The sequence below is a fragment of the Primulina tabacum genome, chromosome 1, assembly GCF_025594145.1.
Source record: "Primulina tabacum isolate GXHZ01 chromosome 1, ASM2559414v2, whole genome shotgun sequence".
Taxonomy (NCBI): Eukaryota; Viridiplantae; Streptophyta; class Magnoliopsida; order Lamiales; family Gesneriaceae; genus Primulina; species Primulina tabacum.
The window spans coordinates 7,633,387-7,654,375 of NC_134550.1; the positions used below are offsets into that span (position 1 = coordinate 7,633,387).

Consider the following 20,989-nt stretch of genomic DNA (forward strand, 5'->3'; position numbering starts at 1 on the left):
CACATAAGCACACACTGAACATAATATCGGATCTAGTAGCAGTCAAGTACAAAAGACTCCCAATTATGCTACGATACATGGTGTTGTCAACACCTTCGGCAACACCATCCTTAGATAGCTTGTCACTCGACCCCATAGGTGTTCTCACATGTTTTAAGCTGTCAGTAGAGAACTTTTTTATCAGATTTTTTGCATACTTGGACTGACACAAGAATATACCATCATGCAATTGCTTAACTTGTAATCCAAGAAAGAAATTTAGTTCTCCTACCATGCTCATTTCGAATTGAGACGCCATGCAGTCCACAAACTTACTTACAAGTATTTGGGATGAGGCACCGAAAACAATGTCATCAACATATACCTGACAAATCAAAATATCATTATTTTGTTGTTGAATAAAAAGAGTTTTGTCAACCTCACCTCGTTTGAACCCCAAGTCTATCAGATAGTCAGCTAACCTGTCGTACCAAGCCCGTGGAGCCTGTTTCAGTCCATACAGGGCCTTTTTCAGTTTGTAGACATGGTCCATATGGTGAGGATCTTCAAATCCCTTAGGTTGACAGACATAGGCTTCTTCATTTAAAATGCCATTCAAGAAAGCACTTTTCACATCCATTTGATACAATTTAATACGCATATGACATGCAACAGCAAGTAACAATCGGACAAACTCCATTCGTGCCACAGGTGCGAAGGTTTCATCAAAATCCACCCCCTCAACCTGTGTATACCCTTTAGCTACCAAACGTGCCTTATTTCGAATAATGTTACCGGATTCATCTGTTTTATTTTTGAATATCCATTTTGATCCAATAACATTGACCTTCGAAGGTCTGGGAACTAAGTCCCACACATCATTGCGGACAAATTGTTCTAGTTCTTCATGCATGTCATTAACCCAAAATTCATCTTTTAGAGCCTCATTCACATTTTTTGGTTCAATTGAAGACACAAAGCATGAGTTGCTTACCTGGGTAAATGTGGAGTTCATACACACTAATCCGATCATTTTCCGGTAGTCAACCTTTTCCTTTTTCCTTGTTTGCACATCCTCATATATTTCACCAATGATTTGTGACGATGGGTGATTCTTTTGAATTTTGCTGAGAATATTTCTTCCTTCATTGTGTATCACTTCTTCATCGTCGTCGTCTTCAGTTCTGATTAGCGGCGGTGTTGTACATGGTGTTGCTTCATTGGTCTCAACACTAACCTCAACACCAATGCTGGTTGATGGCTCACTTGAATCCAACAGTCCCTCAGTATCATCCTCTTTAGATTTTCCTGTTAGTCCTGCAAGATCATCAAAAACGACATTAATATATTCAATGGTAGTTCTTGTTCTTAAGTTAAACACACGATAAGACCGACTATTCATTGAATACCCAAGAAATAGGCACTTATCACTTTTGGAATTGAATTTGGCGAGATGTTCTCGATCATTTAGGACGTGGCAAATACATCCGAAAACATGAAAGTATTTGAGATTTGGTTTCCTCCCCATGATGATTTCATAGGAGGTCATAGTGGATCCACTTCTTAGAAACACACGGTTAGAAATGTGACAAGCTGTGTTCAAGGCTTCAGCCCAGAACCTCTTAGAAACATTCTTTGAGCTCAGCATGACTCGTGCCATTTCTTGAAGAGTTCGGTTCTTCCTTTCGGCTATATCATTTTGTTGAGGAGTTTTAGGAGCAGAAAATTCATGAGAGTTTCCTTTCTTTTCACATAGGGAAGTAAAGAGAGAATTTTCAAATTCTTTCCCATGATCAGTTCGTATTCTAACAACTCTCTCATCATGCAAGTTGGTTATTCTTGCATGCAGTTTCTTGAAGACATCAAACGTATCCGATTTTTCTCTTATAAAACTTACCCAAGTGAAACGAGAAAAATCATCAACACAAACGAGTGAGTATTTCTTACCTCCCAAGCTTTCAACGTCCATTGGACCCATTAGATCTATGTATAGAAGTTCAAGACACCGTGTTGTCCCAAAGTGTTGCAACACCGGGTGTGCAACACGGGTTTGTTTACCTTTTTGACATGATCCACAAATATATGCATTGTCTGAACACAAATTAGGCATACCTCTCACAGCTTCATACTTACAGAGATTTTTCAAGGTTTTGAAGCTCACATGACCCAGTTTTTGATGCCATAGATCCAGATTGCTTACCTTGGCACTTCGACAATCATTACTATCTCCCACAAGATAGCAATTATCAGCAGACCGTGTTCTTGTCATAAAACAAACATTTGCATCATTAAAAACTTCACAATTATTCTTGTTGAACCTAACATGTAAGTCATCATCACAAAGTTGACTTATGCTTATTAAATTCGAGTTAAGTCCTTCAACATGTAGGACATTGTGAAGCATGGGAAGTCCATCAACATTCAGGGTTTCTTTGTCTACAATTTTCCCTTTGGCACCACCTCCATAAGTTATATGTCCACTTTTTAGTTCAGAATAATCAATGAGGTGTTCTTTAGAACCTGTCATGTGACGGGAACACCCACTGTCAAAGTACCATGCTCCTGCAATGTTAGTTTTCAGCGATGTGTAAATGACATTGCATTGTATAATAGTTTTTGGTACCCAAATTTTCTTAGTGGAAGAACTTTTGGATGTGGTGTTTGACAAGGTGTTGGACAACACCTTATGCAACACCTGATTTGAATGCCACCTGAGATAGTCAGTTCTGAGTTTGTAGCAGAAAGGTTTGATGTGCCCAGTCTTACGACAGTAGTGACAGATGAAGAGACGCTTTCTCTGCTTGGGTTGAGAAGTTCTCACTTTCTTCTTGACTTGAGGCTTCTTTGATGAAGGGAGAACTTTTGAGTGTGACCAGTCTGAGCTTGGTGTTTTTAGCTTCTGTTCAGTGATTTGCTTCGAGTTTGGTGCAGTTTTCATAGGTGGATTTGAAATTGATGGGACAGTGCAGTCTCCTATACCCTTCACAAATACCGTAGTCTTTGAATCAGTGTTGGATGTTTCACCGTGCTCATATGTACTTTCAACATATCCAAGACCAAATCTATCTTCCTTTCCCCAGTTTAGCATTGTGCCAAGTTTAGATGAGCTTGAATTGAATTTAGCAAGAGTCTTTGATGCCTTATCTAGTTCGTCTTTGACTCGACATAGTTCTAAATCCTTCTTACTCATCAAGACGAGTCAAACTACTCTTTAAGTCGGTGTTTTCTTTTGACAGAATTGAATTTGTTTCATTCCTCTTGAGCCAATCACCATATAATTCTTCGTACATCATTTGCACAATGTCAATAGTGAGTTCTTCTTGGTCAGATTCTTGGATTTCGTCAGCACAATGTTATCCATTGATTTGGCATTAAGGCACAGTGACTTTGACACAGTGTTGCGGCTGGGTGTTGCAGCACCAGTGGCAACACCAAAGGGATTGACCTGTAGTTTTTAGATATCTTTGTGCATGGCAGAGAGAGCGGTGCAATCATCTCCTTCCTTCAAGTTACATTCTTCATCTGTGTCATCGTCACTCAGGGAGGCTGCCATATTTTTGTTTCTGCGGAGGCGATTTGCACACTCATTTGCATAATGCCCGAATATAGAACATTCTCGGCATTGGATTGAATCAAGTTTCGTTGCTTCTGAGCAACCTGATGAATTGGTTTTGAATCTGGAATTTACTTGAGTCTGTGCTGTTGTTTTATTTCTATCAAAAGGGATAGATTGTGGTCTTGGTGTTGATCCGGATTTCTTCTTGTCTCTCATTCTGTTCAGGTAGTCACCAAACTTCTTTGTGATCAAGGAGATTGATTCCTCACCAAGATCAGAATCCTTCGCCTCTTGAATTAGGCTAATCACTGAATCATCAGTAGATTGTAACGCAACAGCCTTTCCAGTATTTCTTTTCTGCAGGTCTAGATTTATCTCAAAAGTTCTGAGAGAACTTATCAGGTCCTCCAGATTAAGTGTGGAGATGTCCTTGGATTCATCAATAGCACATATTTTGATATTAAAGCGTTCAGGAAGGGATCTCAATACCTTGCTAACCAATCTTTCGTTTGACATAGGATCACCGAGACTAAAGGCCTCATTTGCAATGTCACGCAATCTTCGATCATATTCCACAATAGCCTCGTTTTCCTCCATCCTTAAGTTTTCGAATTTTGAGGTTAACATTCCGAGTTTGGTTCTGCGAACACTTTCTGACCCTTCACAGTGCTTTTGAAGAGTGTCCCAAGCTTCCTTGGCAGAGATGCAGTTGGTTATAAGACTAAACATATTGATATCCACAGATGTGAAAATAACATTGAGTGCCTTCGAATTTAAGTTCGAGATTTGGACTTCATCGTTGGACCAAGTACTTTCTGGTTTACTTATGCTATCTCCATCATTATCAACAGTCCTCGGTGGAGACCATCCGTCTAAGACACGTTGCCAGGCCCTTTCATCAATAGATTTGATGAACATCCTCATCTTGACTTTCCAGAGGGCATAGTTTGACCCATCGAGAACTGGTGGTCTGAACGCGGTGCTTGATGCTAGTGAATCCATTAGGTTATTAGTATCATTCCCCCTGTACGAACAGCAGAATGTCAGAATCAATCACTTAGTGTATCAAGTGTTGGCTCTGATACCACTTGAAAGGATTACTTCGCATAAACGTACAGAAACTTATCAGTTCAAAACTAGTTTGTTAGAATTAAGTGTTGTGTACGGTGTTGTCAACACAGGACACAACACGGCAGCGAAAATTAAATATTAAAGGCAAACAATAGAACATATAATAAATGAACACTTCGGTAAAATCATGCACAAGTACTAGTACTTGTGCAATGCCTCATGACAAGAAATTCACTAGAAAATCTGTAAATCGTTAACACCAAAAATCAATACTATTGAAACTTAACAAAACTAAATTCCCTGACAATCCAAGGAATTAAATTGCATCAATATATAATTCAAAATAAACATCAGATGCAAGCAACGTATTGTTCACACACAAAACCGAAAAACAAACACCCTTCAAACAACCACTCTGCGTCAGTGTTGTTCTTGGATGTAGGTTACACCAATTAGCAACACCGTCACTTGACTGACGAACCCTCATGCTTTGTATGCAAGTCTTCACCAGCAAAAACTCCTGCGGCCGTCACCCTCTATTGATAATGGACCCTTGTATATATAGTCTTTTCTTTGACCTAGATCTTCATGGATCCTTCACACCTATAAACAAAAAAACTTATATCTTATAGATAATTTTCCAACTAAATTGAATCATTCCTAATGATAGGATATAATAAATATTGGAAAAACAAATCTATTAAATTTGTCTAGAAGTGCAAAATCAAAATAATATCTAAAATGAATTTTGGAATACAATATTCCTTTCAACTTTGCAAATAAAAATGCAAGAAGGTCAGTTTTTTCATAGTTATTTGAAATAAAATATCTATTTCTTTTTCTATGATATAATGATACCGATCGTTATCAATATAGAATATAATATTTTTTTTATTATAGATCTCATTATGTGATCAAAAAATGAAATTATATTTATATCTTTGATTTTATTATTATTTTTATATGAATACAAATGATCCAATATTTTTCCTGTTGGACCCTTCAAAATCTAGGACCGGTTCTGTTGGTGGAGTATGTGAGCGCTTGGTTAATTATTATGATTCCAATTGCTTCTACAAACAATTTTTTGGATGAGCATGTCATATAAGATTTTATCGATGTAGTTTATCTGACTAACATAGTTTGCATGTTACAATGTTAGCCCGATGGTTTCCACAATACGCACGGAATAGTCATAAAAAAATGTAGAATAACTATTTATAGTGTCCTTACGAATTTTTTTTTTAAAAAATTGTAAAAATTTACAATATAACACCGTAAATTCTAAACATAACAAAATTGTGTCATACTTAAATAATTATTGTAAATAGTTATCAAAAAGAATTATATAAAAATCATATCCATAGTTCTTAATTTAATAAAAACATTAGATTTTTTATACAAAAATTTCACATGACAAAAAAAAAATTTGTCTCGACTCACACGCATAAAATTGATTTATAAATATAAGAATTACTAGTTAGTATACACACATAAAAAATTTATTTGTCAAAATTTTTAATTTAAATATTTTCTTGTAATCAATATAATTGTATAGCTAAAATGTCATCATAATAAAATAATTCTAACACGTTTTTCTTTGCATGCATGTTCAAATTTCAATATAAGTTTATTAGAAATATTTTGACAAAACCATTAATTATTGGAGCATTAATTAAGCGTTGAGGTGATACATAAAATTAAATTAAATTAAATTTTATTTTATTAATTTATTTTTTAAAAAATAAATATTTTATTGAGTGATCGCGATTACTTGTCTAATTAAATCCACCCTATTAATTAATGGTTTGATATATATCTAACATACATATAATATATGACTTTTAATTGTGAATTTTCCAATATACCCTTATTCATTTAATGTAGCAAATTAAATCAATAATTTTTTTGATGGATTCTTTTATAATTTATTGTCTATCTTAAATGCTTTTGGATATTAATGCATATTGAATTTATCAATTTACCTATAATTTTTCTTTGTTGCTAACTAAAATTTGTCACTAAAATTAGTGTATTTCTTCATGGTTGCTAATGAATATTTAATATTTATATCTTATCTTTTATTTTCTTTTATAAATTGATTTAAGTAATAATTAAATAAATAGTTACTCAATAATTTAGTGATTTCATTTATGATTCATTATGTATTATGATAATATTTTAGATAATAATGTTTTTAAAATTAAAAGTTTCTATTATTATATATTTTTGTTATTAATTTTCAATTGCGTTCTAAACATAATACAAAGTATGGTTATATTAGCATTATTCTATTACGAAATCATTGTATATAATATATTGATTTGTTATTTTGTTTGTTCTTTTCAACCTATTAATTAATTTCTAATTGTATATGATGAAATTACATACATAAAAAATAATTTTTCTCTTTTCTACATATTAATTAATTTATCATTATATATGATGAATTTATATACATAAAAACTATTTTTCACATTTCAAAATAACAAAATTGTTATTTAATATTACTCACATATTAAATTAACTAAGTTATGTTTACCAATTCATGTTTACCAATTCATTGTGCATTATTACTATGATTGCAACTTAATGAAGCATAGGTGATGACATAGAGTGGTCATCCTAACAATTAATATTTGTGTTTAAATTATTATTAGCAATTAAAATTACTTTGTGTTCGATGAAACTATTTGATTAGTGAGAATAAATTTGATTTAGAAAAATGATTTCTAAAATGTAAAATAACAACTATATCATATTTGTTAGGTGCAATAATTGTTTATGTAAGATATAACAATCCAAATGTGACGTTTGAGTTGTTTTATGATTTTAAAAGATTTTAGTTAATGTTGCATCGTTACCCCGGTTATAACTTTTGGTAAATCGACAAATGCATGATCTTACAATTGGTATATATAAGAGTCAAAGTCATGATATCGATTCTCATAGATTGCAATTAGTGTAATTATTGATATTGTTGGAATGCAATAATTGTCCTTGTTGGATACATCGATCGAATCATGACGATTGAGCTACTATACCGTTTAAAATATTTGAGTTGATTTGTAATATCTATTCTATAAAAAGAAAAAGTTAAACAAAATTCGCAATAAGTTAAAAGTTAGCAAAAACACAATTGATATTTAACTTAATAACAAGTTTATGGGTTTTATTCTAACATCATTATGATAATTTAGTTAATTAAGATAATTTTATTTGACAATCACTATATGCACTCCATTTAAATATATTGTGATTTTGGTTTTAGTAAAATTTACTCTTCTCTTAATTTTATTTATATTGTTTTTCATTGTGAATGATATTTGGATGAAAAATATCTTTGTTAATTTAAGAGAGCTGTCATTATGTTATAATCATGTAAATTGAAAAATATTATATAAATAAGTGAATATATTTGATTTATCGTCATGATGTATTTTTATTTATTGTATTTTGATATATTTAGATTAATAAATACTCATAAACAAGATGTTATTGAAACGATTTTAAAAATTATCTAAATCTCGTTATTATATTTTTCATTATTAATCACCACGTGCATCGCACGTGATCATTCCTAGTATATATATATTCTCCAGTAGCAAAATGTAAATCGATCACTAGCCTTCAAAAGTCCAAAGTCACATTAATTCAACTGTTCAAATGGGAAAATTAAAGTTGACAAATGGCTTTATGATATGGCAAACTCGACTTTTGCACTATCTAATTTAAATCTTCTGATTATTTGATACGCAAACAAAAACATACAGAAAATTAAAATTTTAGTCATTTATGTTTGAATCTTTGTAATCTCTATAGTCTATTTTGTCAAAATTTGATCTTAACGTGTCACACTGATCTGACTAACATAACACTGATGTAACGTATCGACATTTTAATCACATTAACATTATTGATCTTATGCTGCTTGAGCTCAAACTTGTAGCAGCAGGACGATCCAAGGACAGTGGAGACATCTCCGCCCTGGTGGCGGCGTGCTAGAATTTTTCCCTAGACCTTGTTGGAGCCTAGTTTTTATTATTATTATTATTATTGTTGTTGAACATACTAGTTAATTTTTATTATTATTTGTATGATTTGGAACCAAAACCATTTTGGTCCGGCCCTATTGTTTGAGATCCAAACGCAAATATTTATATACACAAAATATTACCAATTTATATATATATATATACAGGCCAATTATGTAGTATTGATACATCCTTTAACCCTAAACAAGCATCTACAAAAACGATCGCGGAAGCAATCATGAAGCTTATTGTTGCATGCAATATCAACAAGTATTCCTTAACCCAGTAAATTATGAAGCCAACAGTTTATTTTTAAATTAAAGGATGAAAAAATTACTGTGTCCGCTATTGTCATTGGAGTTTTGCGGTATTTTTGGATTATTGCTCATTTTAATGTATTTTTGGAATTTATTTTTTTTAAAAAAAAGTAATCATAAAAAACCCACCCTTTTTTCATATTAAAATAAAGACGAAATAACACGTTTCGATTAGACGTTTCCATGAAGATGCCACATATTTCCCTGCCAAATAATTTTTTCACTATTAAATCCCTCAAAATTTATTTGTGATTAAACACACGAAGTTGGTCTGATCCTGAAAGCAGACCCACCGATCCTAAAAAGTGCATTTGTTTGTTGGTTTTTTGTTTGTTAGTTTTTGGTGCTTACTAAATATCGTCTTCCCATTCTGTTGTTTTTTGTTTTGTTTTTTGGTGCTTACCAAATATCGTCTTCCCATTCTGTCATCCTATCGCTCACTTTTTTTCTCAAATTATCTGGTTTCTTGAATTAATAAACACATATTAAAAAAAATAAGGTATCAAATCCAAGAAACTGAACTTGCTTCCATTTTTCTTGAACTTTCAGAGCTTCCCTTTATGGCATTTGATTAATCTTGGTGAGTTTCTAAAACCCTTTTGCCAAATCTCGATTTCCTATGTTTCTTTTTAGAGGAATCTTTTCTTTTCTTGTTTCTCGATGAGCCAAGTGTTTCTTGCTAGCGAGTTTCATCGAAGCCTTGTGTATTGATGTTAATATGTTGATGGGCTTCTTACACGTGACATAACTTTTATTAAAATAATGCAATGTAAGATTCAAAATGGTGGAAGAATGCGCTCATGTTTACTTTTATATGCTAGATATTTTTGAGATGTTTGGTTTGGGAGTAGAGATAATGAAGCGTGAAATTTGCAAGAAAGTTGCAAGATTTTAGTTTCTCCTTATGATTGACCATTCTTGGCTTAATTTATTGCTTTGATTTTCTTCTGTATTTCACAGGTTTCATTAGTAAGCAACATGAAAAGAGTAATCTAGACTCGACTCTTCCTATCCGAGATCCGATACTGATTCATAGAAGAAGCCCTTTTACACGGGCTTTCTGTTATCTTGATTTTGACCATTTCTTGTCCATTTTTTTAAATCTATTTTTAGTCACCTCCTTGATTTTAGCTCGGCCTTTGGCCTCTCCTATCCCTTTTTCCTTTGTGATTAATTTACTCACTTGATATTCTGTGATCATCAAACCATGAAGCTCAAAGTGGTTGCATCAAGTGCAGAATTTGCTTCTTTAGTGCCATCGTCTCTTTTCAACTCTTATTGTTTGAAGAAGTACTCCGGCACGGATAGGGCCGTCTCCCTCGTTCTTTCCACCTCCTTTGTATACAAGAATTTTGGGAAGTCTCAAAGTTTAAAAAATTCAAGATCTCGACCCGTTCGGCGATCTTGTAGTTTAAATTTGGGTGAAATTTATCACGAGGAATCACCCCTTCATGTGCAAGGATTGGGTAAAAACCATGGACTTACTACTGGTAGCCAAGAGAACGAAGGAGGCACGAATAAGAAGGCACATTACACGATATCTAAGAGAGACCCTGTTGTTGGGAGGGATCAAGATTTGTTCTCGGGTACACGGTTTGATTTCTTGGAGCCGATGATGCTTGGCATTAGGCTGGAGTTCACCGATCGGCCAGATCAAGAAACTGCTGTGTGGGCCACTATCGAGCAGAAGGCTAAGAGTTTGGAGATTCCCTTGTCTCTAAGGATGATAAAGAAGAAACTACAATGTGAAGAAGGGTTCACAGAGCCTAAAGAGTCGGTCTATTGCTCGATCAAGGCAGCGTTTGCCTCGATGGTTTTCATCATAGTTGAACTTCAGACCTATGCTCTGCAGATGAGAGAAGCTTTGTGTAATGAAGATTTAGAAGTCATCATATCCAAAGTGCAGAAAGACATGAATTCTTCATTTGTTTGGCTTTTCCAACAAGTTTTTTCGAGGACACCGTCTTTGATGCTTTATGTAATGATTCTTTTGGCAAATTTTGGTGTCTATTCTGCCTCCCATGATGTTGCACTTGCCATAGCCTCACAATCGAGGGTGGCCATCTGCGAATCTTCAACTGATGCACTGTGGACCCAGGAGAAACAAGTGGACTTGGCCTCAGGAAATGGCAGAGAAACCCTTGTTGGAAAGGCACCTACCACTGATCATGAGTTGGGGAGTGTGGTTGAAATGAATCTATGGAACTCGATGGTGGATGAGGTGAATAAGATGCGAGAAGGGGTCGAGGATCAGGCAATCAATCAAGAAATGAAGAATATTTTCATTGCACCCTTGTCGGTTGAGCTTGAACCTGATGGCTATGAAGAGTACCTCAGAACTGATCTTTTATATCAGATGAATTTGTCTTATGAACCTGACAATGCACTCTTGCTTTGCAACTATGCGCAGTTCTTGCACCTTTTTGCTCATGATTATGACAGGTATAATACTGCTATATCTCTTGTCTAGGTATCTATTTAAGTAATCAAAATAGTACAAAATATGTTTTCCGACTCGTAATATGTAAAAACATCTCAGAGCAGTCACACACATATACACATAGATTGGACTTAAGTACTTGACATCGATGCTAATGCATGACGCTTGACAGAGCCGAGGAATGCTACAAAAGAGCATTACAGATACCCCCACCGGATGCAGAATGTTTGAGCTTATACGCCAACTTCTTGTGGATGGTTCGGAGGGACATCTGGGGAGCAGAGGAGAGATTCCTGCAAGCTTTGTCCGCGGAGCCAGAGAACTCTTACTACGCTTCAAGATATGCCAATTTCTTGTGGAGCACCGGTGGCGAAGAAACTTGTTTTCCTCCCAACATGCCCCATAATCCAAACTTGTAGTGCATCAAACTCTTGTTATGTAGGAGGAGATCATTCTTCCATTGAACATTCAATGTGCTCCAAGAATGGGTATATTATACATATTGTCGAATTAAAAATAGTTTTTGTATCATGAGTTAATCATGAATTATGTGGCCTACAGATTGGAGGCCAAGGGGGGTAAAAGAACATATTCATCTTCTATTTTAAATGATGTTTCCTTCAATAAATTCGGAACTGGTTATTGCACATATATTTATGTAAGAAGAAAAGTCGAATCACACTTTACAAGTATCACTTGATTCATGAGACGAGATAACATGATAAATGACCTGTAATATGAAGATAATAAATTGAAAGATATGTTAAAAAAGATTATATGATTCGAATTATTTTAGAAATTGAGTCAAATATGAAACAAAATAAACTGGGAGATATATAGCCAGTGTCATACCTTCTCGGTCATACCATTGGATGAGTGGTTGTGAATCACCTAGGTACAAAATTTTAGGAAAATAATTTTTTGTTCAAGTTTTTTTATTTTAAGTTTTCATCTATTAAATTTTTAAAGTTTAATTTTAATATTTTTTTAAATTTTATGTTATTTTGGTCCAAATACTGACATGACATTTGACAAGTCAATATTTTTTATGTCACGTTTGATTTTCGGATGACATATTAGCAATTAGATCAAAATAATCGAAAATTAAAAACTAATGTACCAAAATCAAAATGTAATTAATCAAAACTCAAAATTGAGGAAGTTAGTGGACAAAAACTATTTTCTCCAAAATTTTAATGTCGAAAGTACCCCAAAAGCTAAGTTGTTTATTTTCTTTCAAAAACTAATTGAAAAGTATTAAATTAATTTTATAAAAAAATTATTGAGTATCTTGACGTATACCTAAAGTGTTTGTGGTTGTTAATAATATTTCTTTTAGAAGATATTATGATGCTCCATAAATTATCAACTTCTTTATCTATAGAAAATTATGTGGACAATTTTTGAATTAATGAAATCACGAAAAAGAAATACTATTTATCTACGTAAGTTCTTGTGCGACAAACTTCTGACGTTAAGTCATTTGATCTGGTTGACTAGGTGGATCGTAAAGAGAGACGTCAGACCTTAACGTCATGCTTGTCAAATTGGGTCAGGCCCGTCGGGCCGACCCGCCCCGCCATAAAAATTGAGCGGGTTTGGTTGATAAAATAGCAGCCCGTTTGGAGGCGGGCCAAACGGGTTGAGCCCGTTTGGGTTGCGGGCTGGCCCGTCAAATCAGGGTCGAATTTTATATTTTTAAGTTTTATATAAAAATTCATATTTCTTCCTTATTTTTTCTCATGTGCCTAACTTCAATCAATCTGATAAAATCTCTATGCTTCTATTTTTTTTTAAGATGTTATACTCTCCAGTCTCCTCCCTTTTTTTAATGTTTAACTCGAATTAATCCAGAATTATCGAAATAATATAGTAAATAAAGTAATTATGTGTATTGTTGAACACATAATATTTTCTGAAATTTACAACCGTCTGTTTTCTCGACTTTGTGTTATCTTCCAATGTTTCTCACTTTTTAATAAAATGTAGAGGGTAAGAGCTAGGTGTCTTGTGCGGACAAACCCTTAAGATCGTTAATTTTTGTTTTCTTGTGATGACAAACCCTTAAGAAATTGGAGAAAATGTATACTAAAAAAGATTTGGAATTCACATTTAAAGGTTTCATTGTATTTACGGTTGGTGATATTACATGAGTTAATTTTTAGTACATGTGTACGATGAAATCTTGTGTGAATTAGAATAAGCATTTTATTTTTTTATGGATTATGTTGATTGTTGTATGTTTTCAATGTCTTATTTCAATGTTTTTAAATTTTTTATGAAATTATTTGACTGAAATATATTTTTCTTCTATGTTTATTTTAATATTGTTTAGTATTTTTTTTAAAAAAAATAATAAGCGGGTTGGCCCGCCTAACCCGCGGCCCAAGGTGGGTTGGGCTGAGTTGGCCATTTAGAGGCCCGCCAAAATGGCGGGCTGGTCCGCCCCGCCCTGCCTAATGGCGGGTTGCAGCGGGTGGCGGGCTGGCCCGCCCCGTCAGCCCGTTTTGACATGTATACTTAACGTGTAATATTATCTTTGCTGAGGACATGATCGGCGGTAGAAAAAGCGTAATACTGATATCTAATGGATATGAGACAACGCAAACAAATAGACATGTACATCTTCGGACTCATAGGTCCAATAGCCCGACCCATTAGAACCCAAGTAGGCGCACTTTGCTTTGCCATAAGAAAATAAAATTATGTCTTGACTAACAACTATAATTTTTGGACTAATAATAAATATTTTATTTTAACAGTTGATATCAAAACGAGGTCATAGGTTCCAGTATCCAAGAAGCATATTTCTATACTACTTGGGAGGGATATTGGTTAAACATGTATGAATTTTAGTAATACCAGAATGAGTGACTTGATCAGAAGTTCTCGTGTGTCAAACTTTGCGTCGTTTGATCTGATTGGTTAAGCAGGTTGTAAAATAGTGACATCAGATCTTAACGAGTAATACTGTTTCAGTTGGAGAACGACTTACTATAGGAAAATTGTAAGATTGATCTATAAGATGTATGAGACAATAATAACAAATAAGAACGCATCTCCTCTGACTTATGTGCTTAACAACTTTATCCATTAGCATCCAAGTATGTGTATTCTTCACTGCCACGCGTATAAGAATTTAAAATTATGTCATGTAAGAAAATAAAATTGCGATTCGTTAATGATATTCTAATTTTTAAATAACACAATGACACTTAATTATTGTATTTTGTTAATTAGATTAATGTAGTTCGACAGAATATATGGATAAATTAAAGAATTCCATAAAAAAATATGGCATACGAATTGAAACTCAATCATTAGAGAAGAGTAAAGAATATGTGAACCGAGATCCTTACAGTTGTTTATTTATTCATTTGATTTAAATTATTTTTATTGCGTTTATTGAATGCTTTTATTTTACTTTCACTTTAGTTTTTAAATTTCATCTTTTTGTTGTAGTTCGCTAAAGAATTGTGCTTAAGACAAATCTATCTAATCAATCTATATAAGAACGATGCTCGTATTTTCTACACTATACTATAATTTGACCTGAACACTTGTGATTTATTCGAGCATAAAAGATTTATTTTTTATTGACGATTTTCAGCTCAAGAAAAGCTCGATCGATGGTTCATTAAGAAACTCTACAATGCCCAACTTAGCTTTATATAAACTAGAAAATAATTAAACACATGGGATTTAGTGATGAATTTGAAATTACATTATTTGTATAAATTTGAAATTCAATATAATTAATACTAAATTTACTTAATTTGATATAAAGTGATTTTGAAATCCAATTCAAAATTTTATTCATCCAATCAAAATAAGGATTTTGAAGTCTATGGACTCAAATTCACTTGTCTAAACACAACCTAAAACTTCATAATTTTATATCACTATGAATATGAATTTTTAAAGTATTGCTTGTATTTTGAATCATAGTGTGAGAAATATTTAACAAAAAACTATGAATATTATCACTTTTTGAACTACTTATTCAAATTTGGATAAAATAATTTGTTCTTAAAATAATTTAAACCTATTTAATAGCGTCATTACATTATATGAAAATCAAAGTACATATATATGCATATATTTGGAAATTAAGGTTCATAAATCTGGTGGTACGACGTAAACTCCTAGCGATTGATTTCATCATTGGGCAACGACTTCGGTACAGAACAGCATAATCTCCTGCAATGGTAGATGCGACGTCGTTTTCTTAGTCTCCTACATTGGACGAAAACCCGCTACAGAATTCCCAGAAATTGTCGTATATGAATATCCGTTCTTCTTCCCTCCATCAATAATCAAGACCTTTGGTGCATTTTCCGCATAATTTTTCAAGATTTCTCTGCTTGGAGGAGTAAAAACTACACATGAGTTCAAGTGCAGTGTATGGAAATCCTCAGTTCATCATTGTCAGGCTCCCAAATTTGCAACAAAGTTCACCGATTCGAGTGCATTTCGAGAGATTTCGGAGCTGGGAGCTGTCAAAATTTCCTTTTTCTTCATCTGTTTCCTTCCAAAAACCCAGTTCAAAGCGGAAGTTTCTTGCAAAGGCCTCTGCCTCGGTTTCTTCTTTTCCTCCACTCAATGGCTCCGGGGACGAATATTCGGGTAACACTTTGATGAAATTTCCCATTTAGGATTTTTATCTGAATCAGGGGTTAGAACTTAGACTAGTAGGTGCACTGGCCCAATGTAGCTATAGTTCTCATGTGAAAATTGAAATTGATTTAATATGCAAGAGTTCAACTTATTGATTTTATTAGTTTAGGAAATGGTTGTTTAAATGCTTGCTACAGCTTGGAATTTGAGAATTATACTAAGGAATAATTGAATTTTGTTGTCCTCGTGTTAGTTATATACAAGATTATAAAGGGTGGTGCAACTTTAGATTTTGATCTATGTGAAAGTACTATGTTTCTAAATGACGAAGATTAGTCAGTTTTTCGTTGATTATTTGAGTATCGTGTACTAGGATGGGGTGATCAGAACCACGTGAAACAGAAAATACCAACTTCAGATTATTTGTTTGATGCACGTTGACTGCCATGTGTCTTATGCTAAAGGGTGTTTTCTGAATGTTTCTAGAGCAACTGTTTGGAGCAAAACCAAATCAGAAAACACGAAGTATTGCTGGCACGGATCAAGAGGAAATAGAAGATCCAACACTATTAGCTGATCCGGACAGTTGTTTCTGTGAATTTAATGGGGTACAGTTCCACCACAAACTTTGTGATTCTGAGTTTCCAGCTTTAAAAACGTTACAAGAAGGGACAAGTAGTGTTACTGAAAGGGTCGGTTTTCCTTTGATTTTGTTACATGGGTTCGGATCCTCGGTCTTTTCTTGGAACCGGGTCATGAAACCTTTAGCCCAGACCACGGGGTCTAAGGTTCTCGCTTTTGACAGACCAGCTTTTGGATTGACATCAAGGGTAAATACTATCAAGGATTCATCTATGAATAACAAAGATGGAAGACCTTTAAATCCTTACTCCATGATGTTCTCCGTGTTGGCGACACTCTTCTTCATCAATTTCTTAGCTGCTGAGAAGGTCGTTCTTGTGGGGTATGTGCTATCGGAATGTGAACTGGATCCTGCAATTTTTTTGTAGCCACTTAAATATTTAATCACCCTTCCCCCATCCTATCAGATTTTGTTGATATTGAGTGAGCGAACTAAATATATGCAAGTTTTAGCTTACTGATTTTTCTACTCTCGAAATCAAATAAAGCTCTGTTAGTTTGTCTGAGATCTCTGATACTTATTGTATTTTAATTTTACATATATTAAGTTAAGATCTCTGATACTTATTGTATTTACTGGGAGAAGTTTAGGCACTCTGCTGGTTCCCTTGTTGCTGTAGATACATATTTTGAGGCACCGGAGCGTGTAGCTGCTCTAATCCTTGTTTCCCCAGCCATTGTTGCACCATTTTTCACGAGGAAAGTTAGAGAAGATGATCAAGCCGGATTCGATAACAGCATGAAGGGAAACATCTCAAATTCAACAACTCCAGCGACTCTATTTCTTAATCTTCGCAAAATTTTATTAAAGTTTTCTAAATACATTGCTGACACAATTGTGAGCATGGTAAAAAGTATTGGAATCATGGTAAATTCTCTGTATAAGAAAGCTGTTTCTTCAATCCTGCGCTCTTCAGTTGGTGTAATGTTGGTAAGAATTTTTTAAATTTTGGATTGAGTAATATTAGATTTCCTGAATGGTTTTGAAACATGTGCTTTATATGATCATGATATAACTTTTATATATCTATACCTCTTGTAAAGATTTCTGGTTCATGGTTTCAGGTAAGGATGATAATCTATAAATTTGGAATACTTGCCATTCGAGCTTCATGGTATGATTCGAATCAAGTTTCTGAAAATGTTTTACGCGGCTATACAAAGGTGAATACTTGCTATTCCTCTCGTCTGAACAACGAAGCCGACCAGTTTTTTTCAAACATTGAGTAATCAAATGTTTTTCACGATGAAGCCGCTGATGATCAAGGGCTGGGACAGGGCTCTGGTGGAATATACAGTGGCAGTGCTAACAGATACGGCATCTAATCTGAAGCCACCACTGGCGGAAAGGCTGAAAGACATCTCCTGCCCAGGTTTTAAAGTTAAATTTTCCTTTTGTTCATTAATTTGAAGACTTTTTTATGTCTATTGTGATAATGCAACTAACTAGTGTCTTTTCTTGTTTTGGAAGAGAGCTAATAATGAAGAAACAAAGATATGAAGAAGAAAAATGGCATTTTTCAAAAGAAAAGCACCAAGTATTGAAAAAAATGTTGCAGATTTTCAATATTTCAGTCATACAACTGTGAAGATGCGACTTTTTGAGTCCATAATATATTGATATCAGTTTTAGTTTTGTAAACTGTCTAGGACAATTCATTGTTGTACTTTTCATCAAAATGTTCTGATTTTCCATTAAAAAAAATCCCGTTTAAGGCATTTAGACAGGAATTAATAAATTGATTACTGGAATATATATTTATTTGACTAAAATTGATTTCACATATATTTCATATTAAAGTTTACAGGAAAATTGTGTAAAGTGACTGCATATATGGTCATAATCTCAATTTTAACCCTGTAAATATAGTATAAGGATCGATTTCGTCATCCCTGCCAAAATATATGGGAAAATGTTAACGAAAAACTTGGAACATTTCTGCTGAATAACTAAAGCCAATTGCCTGAGAATAGTTACTGGATCAGAACTATACTTGTTGATGTCCTCCAGAGGTTGGTTCCACGTTTTATGTTTGAGTCTTGTCCGATTTAGTTTTTTATTTTTACTGATTCTACTGATACAAGATGAATGTGCTTGAACTCGGATAGTATATTTGCAGACTTAAAATGAATCGATATTATATTCAAATGATAAAAAAAATATGGTTCTTACTGTCTCGATTTACTTCATGAACCACAGTACTGATCGTTACTGGTGACACGGATCGACTTGTCCCTACTTGGAACTCCGAAAGACTCTCACGGGCCATTCCCGGATCATTCCTAGAGATAATCAAGAACTGTGGTCACCTGCCCCAGGAAGAAAAGGCTGAAGAATTTGTATCAATTGTTGATAAATTCCTCCAAAGAGTATTCGGAGCTGCACAAGAGGAGCCTGTTTTGCAAGTCGTGACTTGATATTCGCCTCCCCGATGATGCAGATAGGAAGACAAGAATATTGGTTTCTTCATCAATGCTAATAAAATTGAATGAACCTCATGTACTAAGGCGTGGTGCTATTTTTCCACCTGAAGGGAGTTTATGGCTTGAGGTAAGGTAGGCAATGGAATATATAAGATATATTAAGGAAAAATATAAAAATATATTTGTGATTATGAGTGCAAAAGTCGGTACTGTTTGATTCGAATGATATGAAACAGAGGAGTTTTATATTTATGACTAAATCCATCTCACCTACTGAGATGTAATTGAATTCCATTCTTTTGAAGTTCATTACCCTTTATTTTTAGTTTGCTTGTGAATTAATATACTATCTTTCAAATTCTTTCAACACCTATAAAATCTTGTCCTCAAATCCAATTCTCCATCCAATACAACCTTTGTGGAATGCTAAGTATGGGCAGTGGTTCATTCTCCTTATCAGGATAATTCCAATAAAAAGATGAGCGTCCCTTCCTCAAAATAGATCACATTGTTCACTCCCAACAAAACAACTCTCCACCAAATAAGAAACCCAAATACACAAACTATTAAACTACACTCTCAGACATTCTTCGTCTGACGTGTTCGAATGCATAAACGAACATCCTGACCAGTGTTAATGTGGTCCGAAGATTTAATCCACACGGCTCGATTTAGACCATGGCTCTGATACCATTTGTTATAGAATGAAAGTGACATATTTCAACAATAGTATGATACTGTCCACTTTGAGGTTAAACTCTTATGAGTTTGCTTTTAGATTTTACCTAAAAGACATCGTATCAATGGAGATTTCATTACATCTTATTAATACATTATCTTCTTCTTGATCTTCTAATATTGAGATTTGTTGCATTTCCAACATAATAAATGTTACTGAAGTGTAGTATTTATTGTTACATGATAATAATTGGACCATGTATCCAAGAAGTTTGCAAAATAGACGTGATTCTTTAATTTCAAGTCTTGTCAATGTCCAATTTTTTTTTGTTTAAAAGGAAAGGAATATACCTGATCACATTGTGAGTAGTATATGGATGGAACATTTACACATCTTATTTCATGCCAAATCTCAGCTACATAACACTGAGGAGAGAAAATAAATTTTTTTATTTACTAACTTATCTAAATTTGCATTTTGGTCCATTTCGATTAAGTTTTCAAATTGGTTTTGGGATACTAACTTGTAATTTTCGACTATTTTAGTCCAATAGCTGATGTGACATCAAGCAAGTCAGTAATTTTCGATGTCACGTCAGTATCTTTTGATATTATATCAGCATTTTTCATTGTCACATCAGAAATTTGATCAAAATAGTCGAAAATTAAAAGTTAATGTATCAAAACCAAACTTAATGACTAAAACTCAAATTTGAACAAATTAGTAGACCAAAAAATTTATTTTACTAATATTGCATATATACTCGATATGTTAACTATTGAATATTAAGAATATCTCAAGTTTTCACCGGTCAAAACACACGAGTGCACTTGAGAAGATGTATTTCGATTAGTTTTATTGTTTGCAGTAAAATAATATATTAAATCTTAAATTCAAATATGCATTACTTATTTATATATTAGTAATATAAAGTATAATGAATTTCGAATTATACAATTATTAGGCGAACTTGAAAGTATTAATATGAAATATTATATAAACACGTAAATTGTGTATTTGAAGTTTACGATGTTACTTATTTAAATATCAAAAATTATTGGATTTTATTTAAATATAATTTCGATCAAATATAATTATTTAAATAATATATAATTTACCAAATAAATTTTTTTCTCCATTTATCCCTCTCCTATTTGTTTTTTTTCTAAGGAAAAAATATTTTTGGAAATAAAATTTCATGCTTTCAAGATAAAAATTCATCATCATTGA

The 20,989-nt window shown here is 33.5% G+C and overlaps 3 protein-coding genes across 3 annotated transcripts; 2 read left to right on the forward strand and 1 right to left on the reverse strand.

Annotated features, from left to right (window-relative positions):
* Window positions 1-3,433: 3,433 nt before the first annotated feature.
* LOC142556878 (uncharacterized) lies at window positions 3,434-4,537 on the reverse strand. The gene has a single exon (XM_075668377.1). It carries the CDS (start codon window positions 4,535-4,537, stop codon window positions 3,434-3,436), a length of 1,104 nt encoding a protein of 367 aa, XP_075524492.1.
* A 4,771-nt stretch (window positions 4,538-9,308) lies between these two features.
* On the forward strand, window positions 9,309-11,928 carry LOC142538795 (uncharacterized). Its single transcript, XM_075644094.1, has 3 exons — window positions 9,309-9,537; window positions 9,918-11,399; window positions 11,570-11,928. Exons 2-3 carry the CDS (start codon window positions 10,165-10,167, stop codon window positions 11,814-11,816), a joined length of 1,482 nt encoding a protein of 493 aa, XP_075500209.1. The 5' UTR covers window positions 9,309-9,537; window positions 9,918-10,164; the 3' UTR covers window positions 11,817-11,928.
* A 3,587-nt stretch (window positions 11,929-15,515) lies between these two features.
* LOC142538805 (uncharacterized) lies at window positions 15,516-19,372 on the forward strand. Its single transcript, XM_075644105.1, has 6 exons — window positions 15,516-16,023; window positions 16,501-16,978; window positions 17,248-17,587; window positions 17,722-17,820; window positions 17,909-18,029; window positions 18,857-19,372. Exons 1-6 carry the CDS (start codon window positions 15,783-15,785, stop codon window positions 19,072-19,074), a joined length of 1,497 nt encoding a protein of 498 aa, XP_075500220.1. The 5' UTR covers window positions 15,516-15,782; the 3' UTR covers window positions 19,075-19,372.
* The last annotated feature ends 1,617 nt before the right edge of the window (window positions 19,373-20,989 follow it).

Coding starts and splice junctions, on each gene's coding strand:
- LOC142538795 (XM_075644094.1), top strand. CDS start 10,165: ATGAAGCTCAAAGTGGTTGCATCAAGTGCAGAATTTGCTTCTTTAGTG. Junction 11,400..11,569: donor TTTGCTCATGATTATGACAG/GTATAATACTGC, acceptor GACGCTTGACAG/AGCCGAGGAATGCTACAAAA.
- LOC142538805 (XM_075644105.1), top strand. CDS start 15,783: ATGAGTTCAAGTGCAGTGTATGGAAATCCTCAGTTCATCATTGTCAGG. Junction 17,821..17,908: donor TTTTACGCGGCTATACAAAG/GTGAATACTTGC, acceptor TTCACGATGAAG/CCGCTGATGATCAAGGGCTG. Junction 18,030..18,856: donor GAAAGACATCTCCTGCCCAG/GTTTTAAAGTTA, acceptor CATGAACCACAG/TACTGATCGTTACTGGTGAC.
- LOC142556878 (XM_075668377.1), bottom strand. CDS start 4,537: ATGGATTCACTAGCATCAAGCACCGCGTTCAGACCACCAGTTCTCGAT.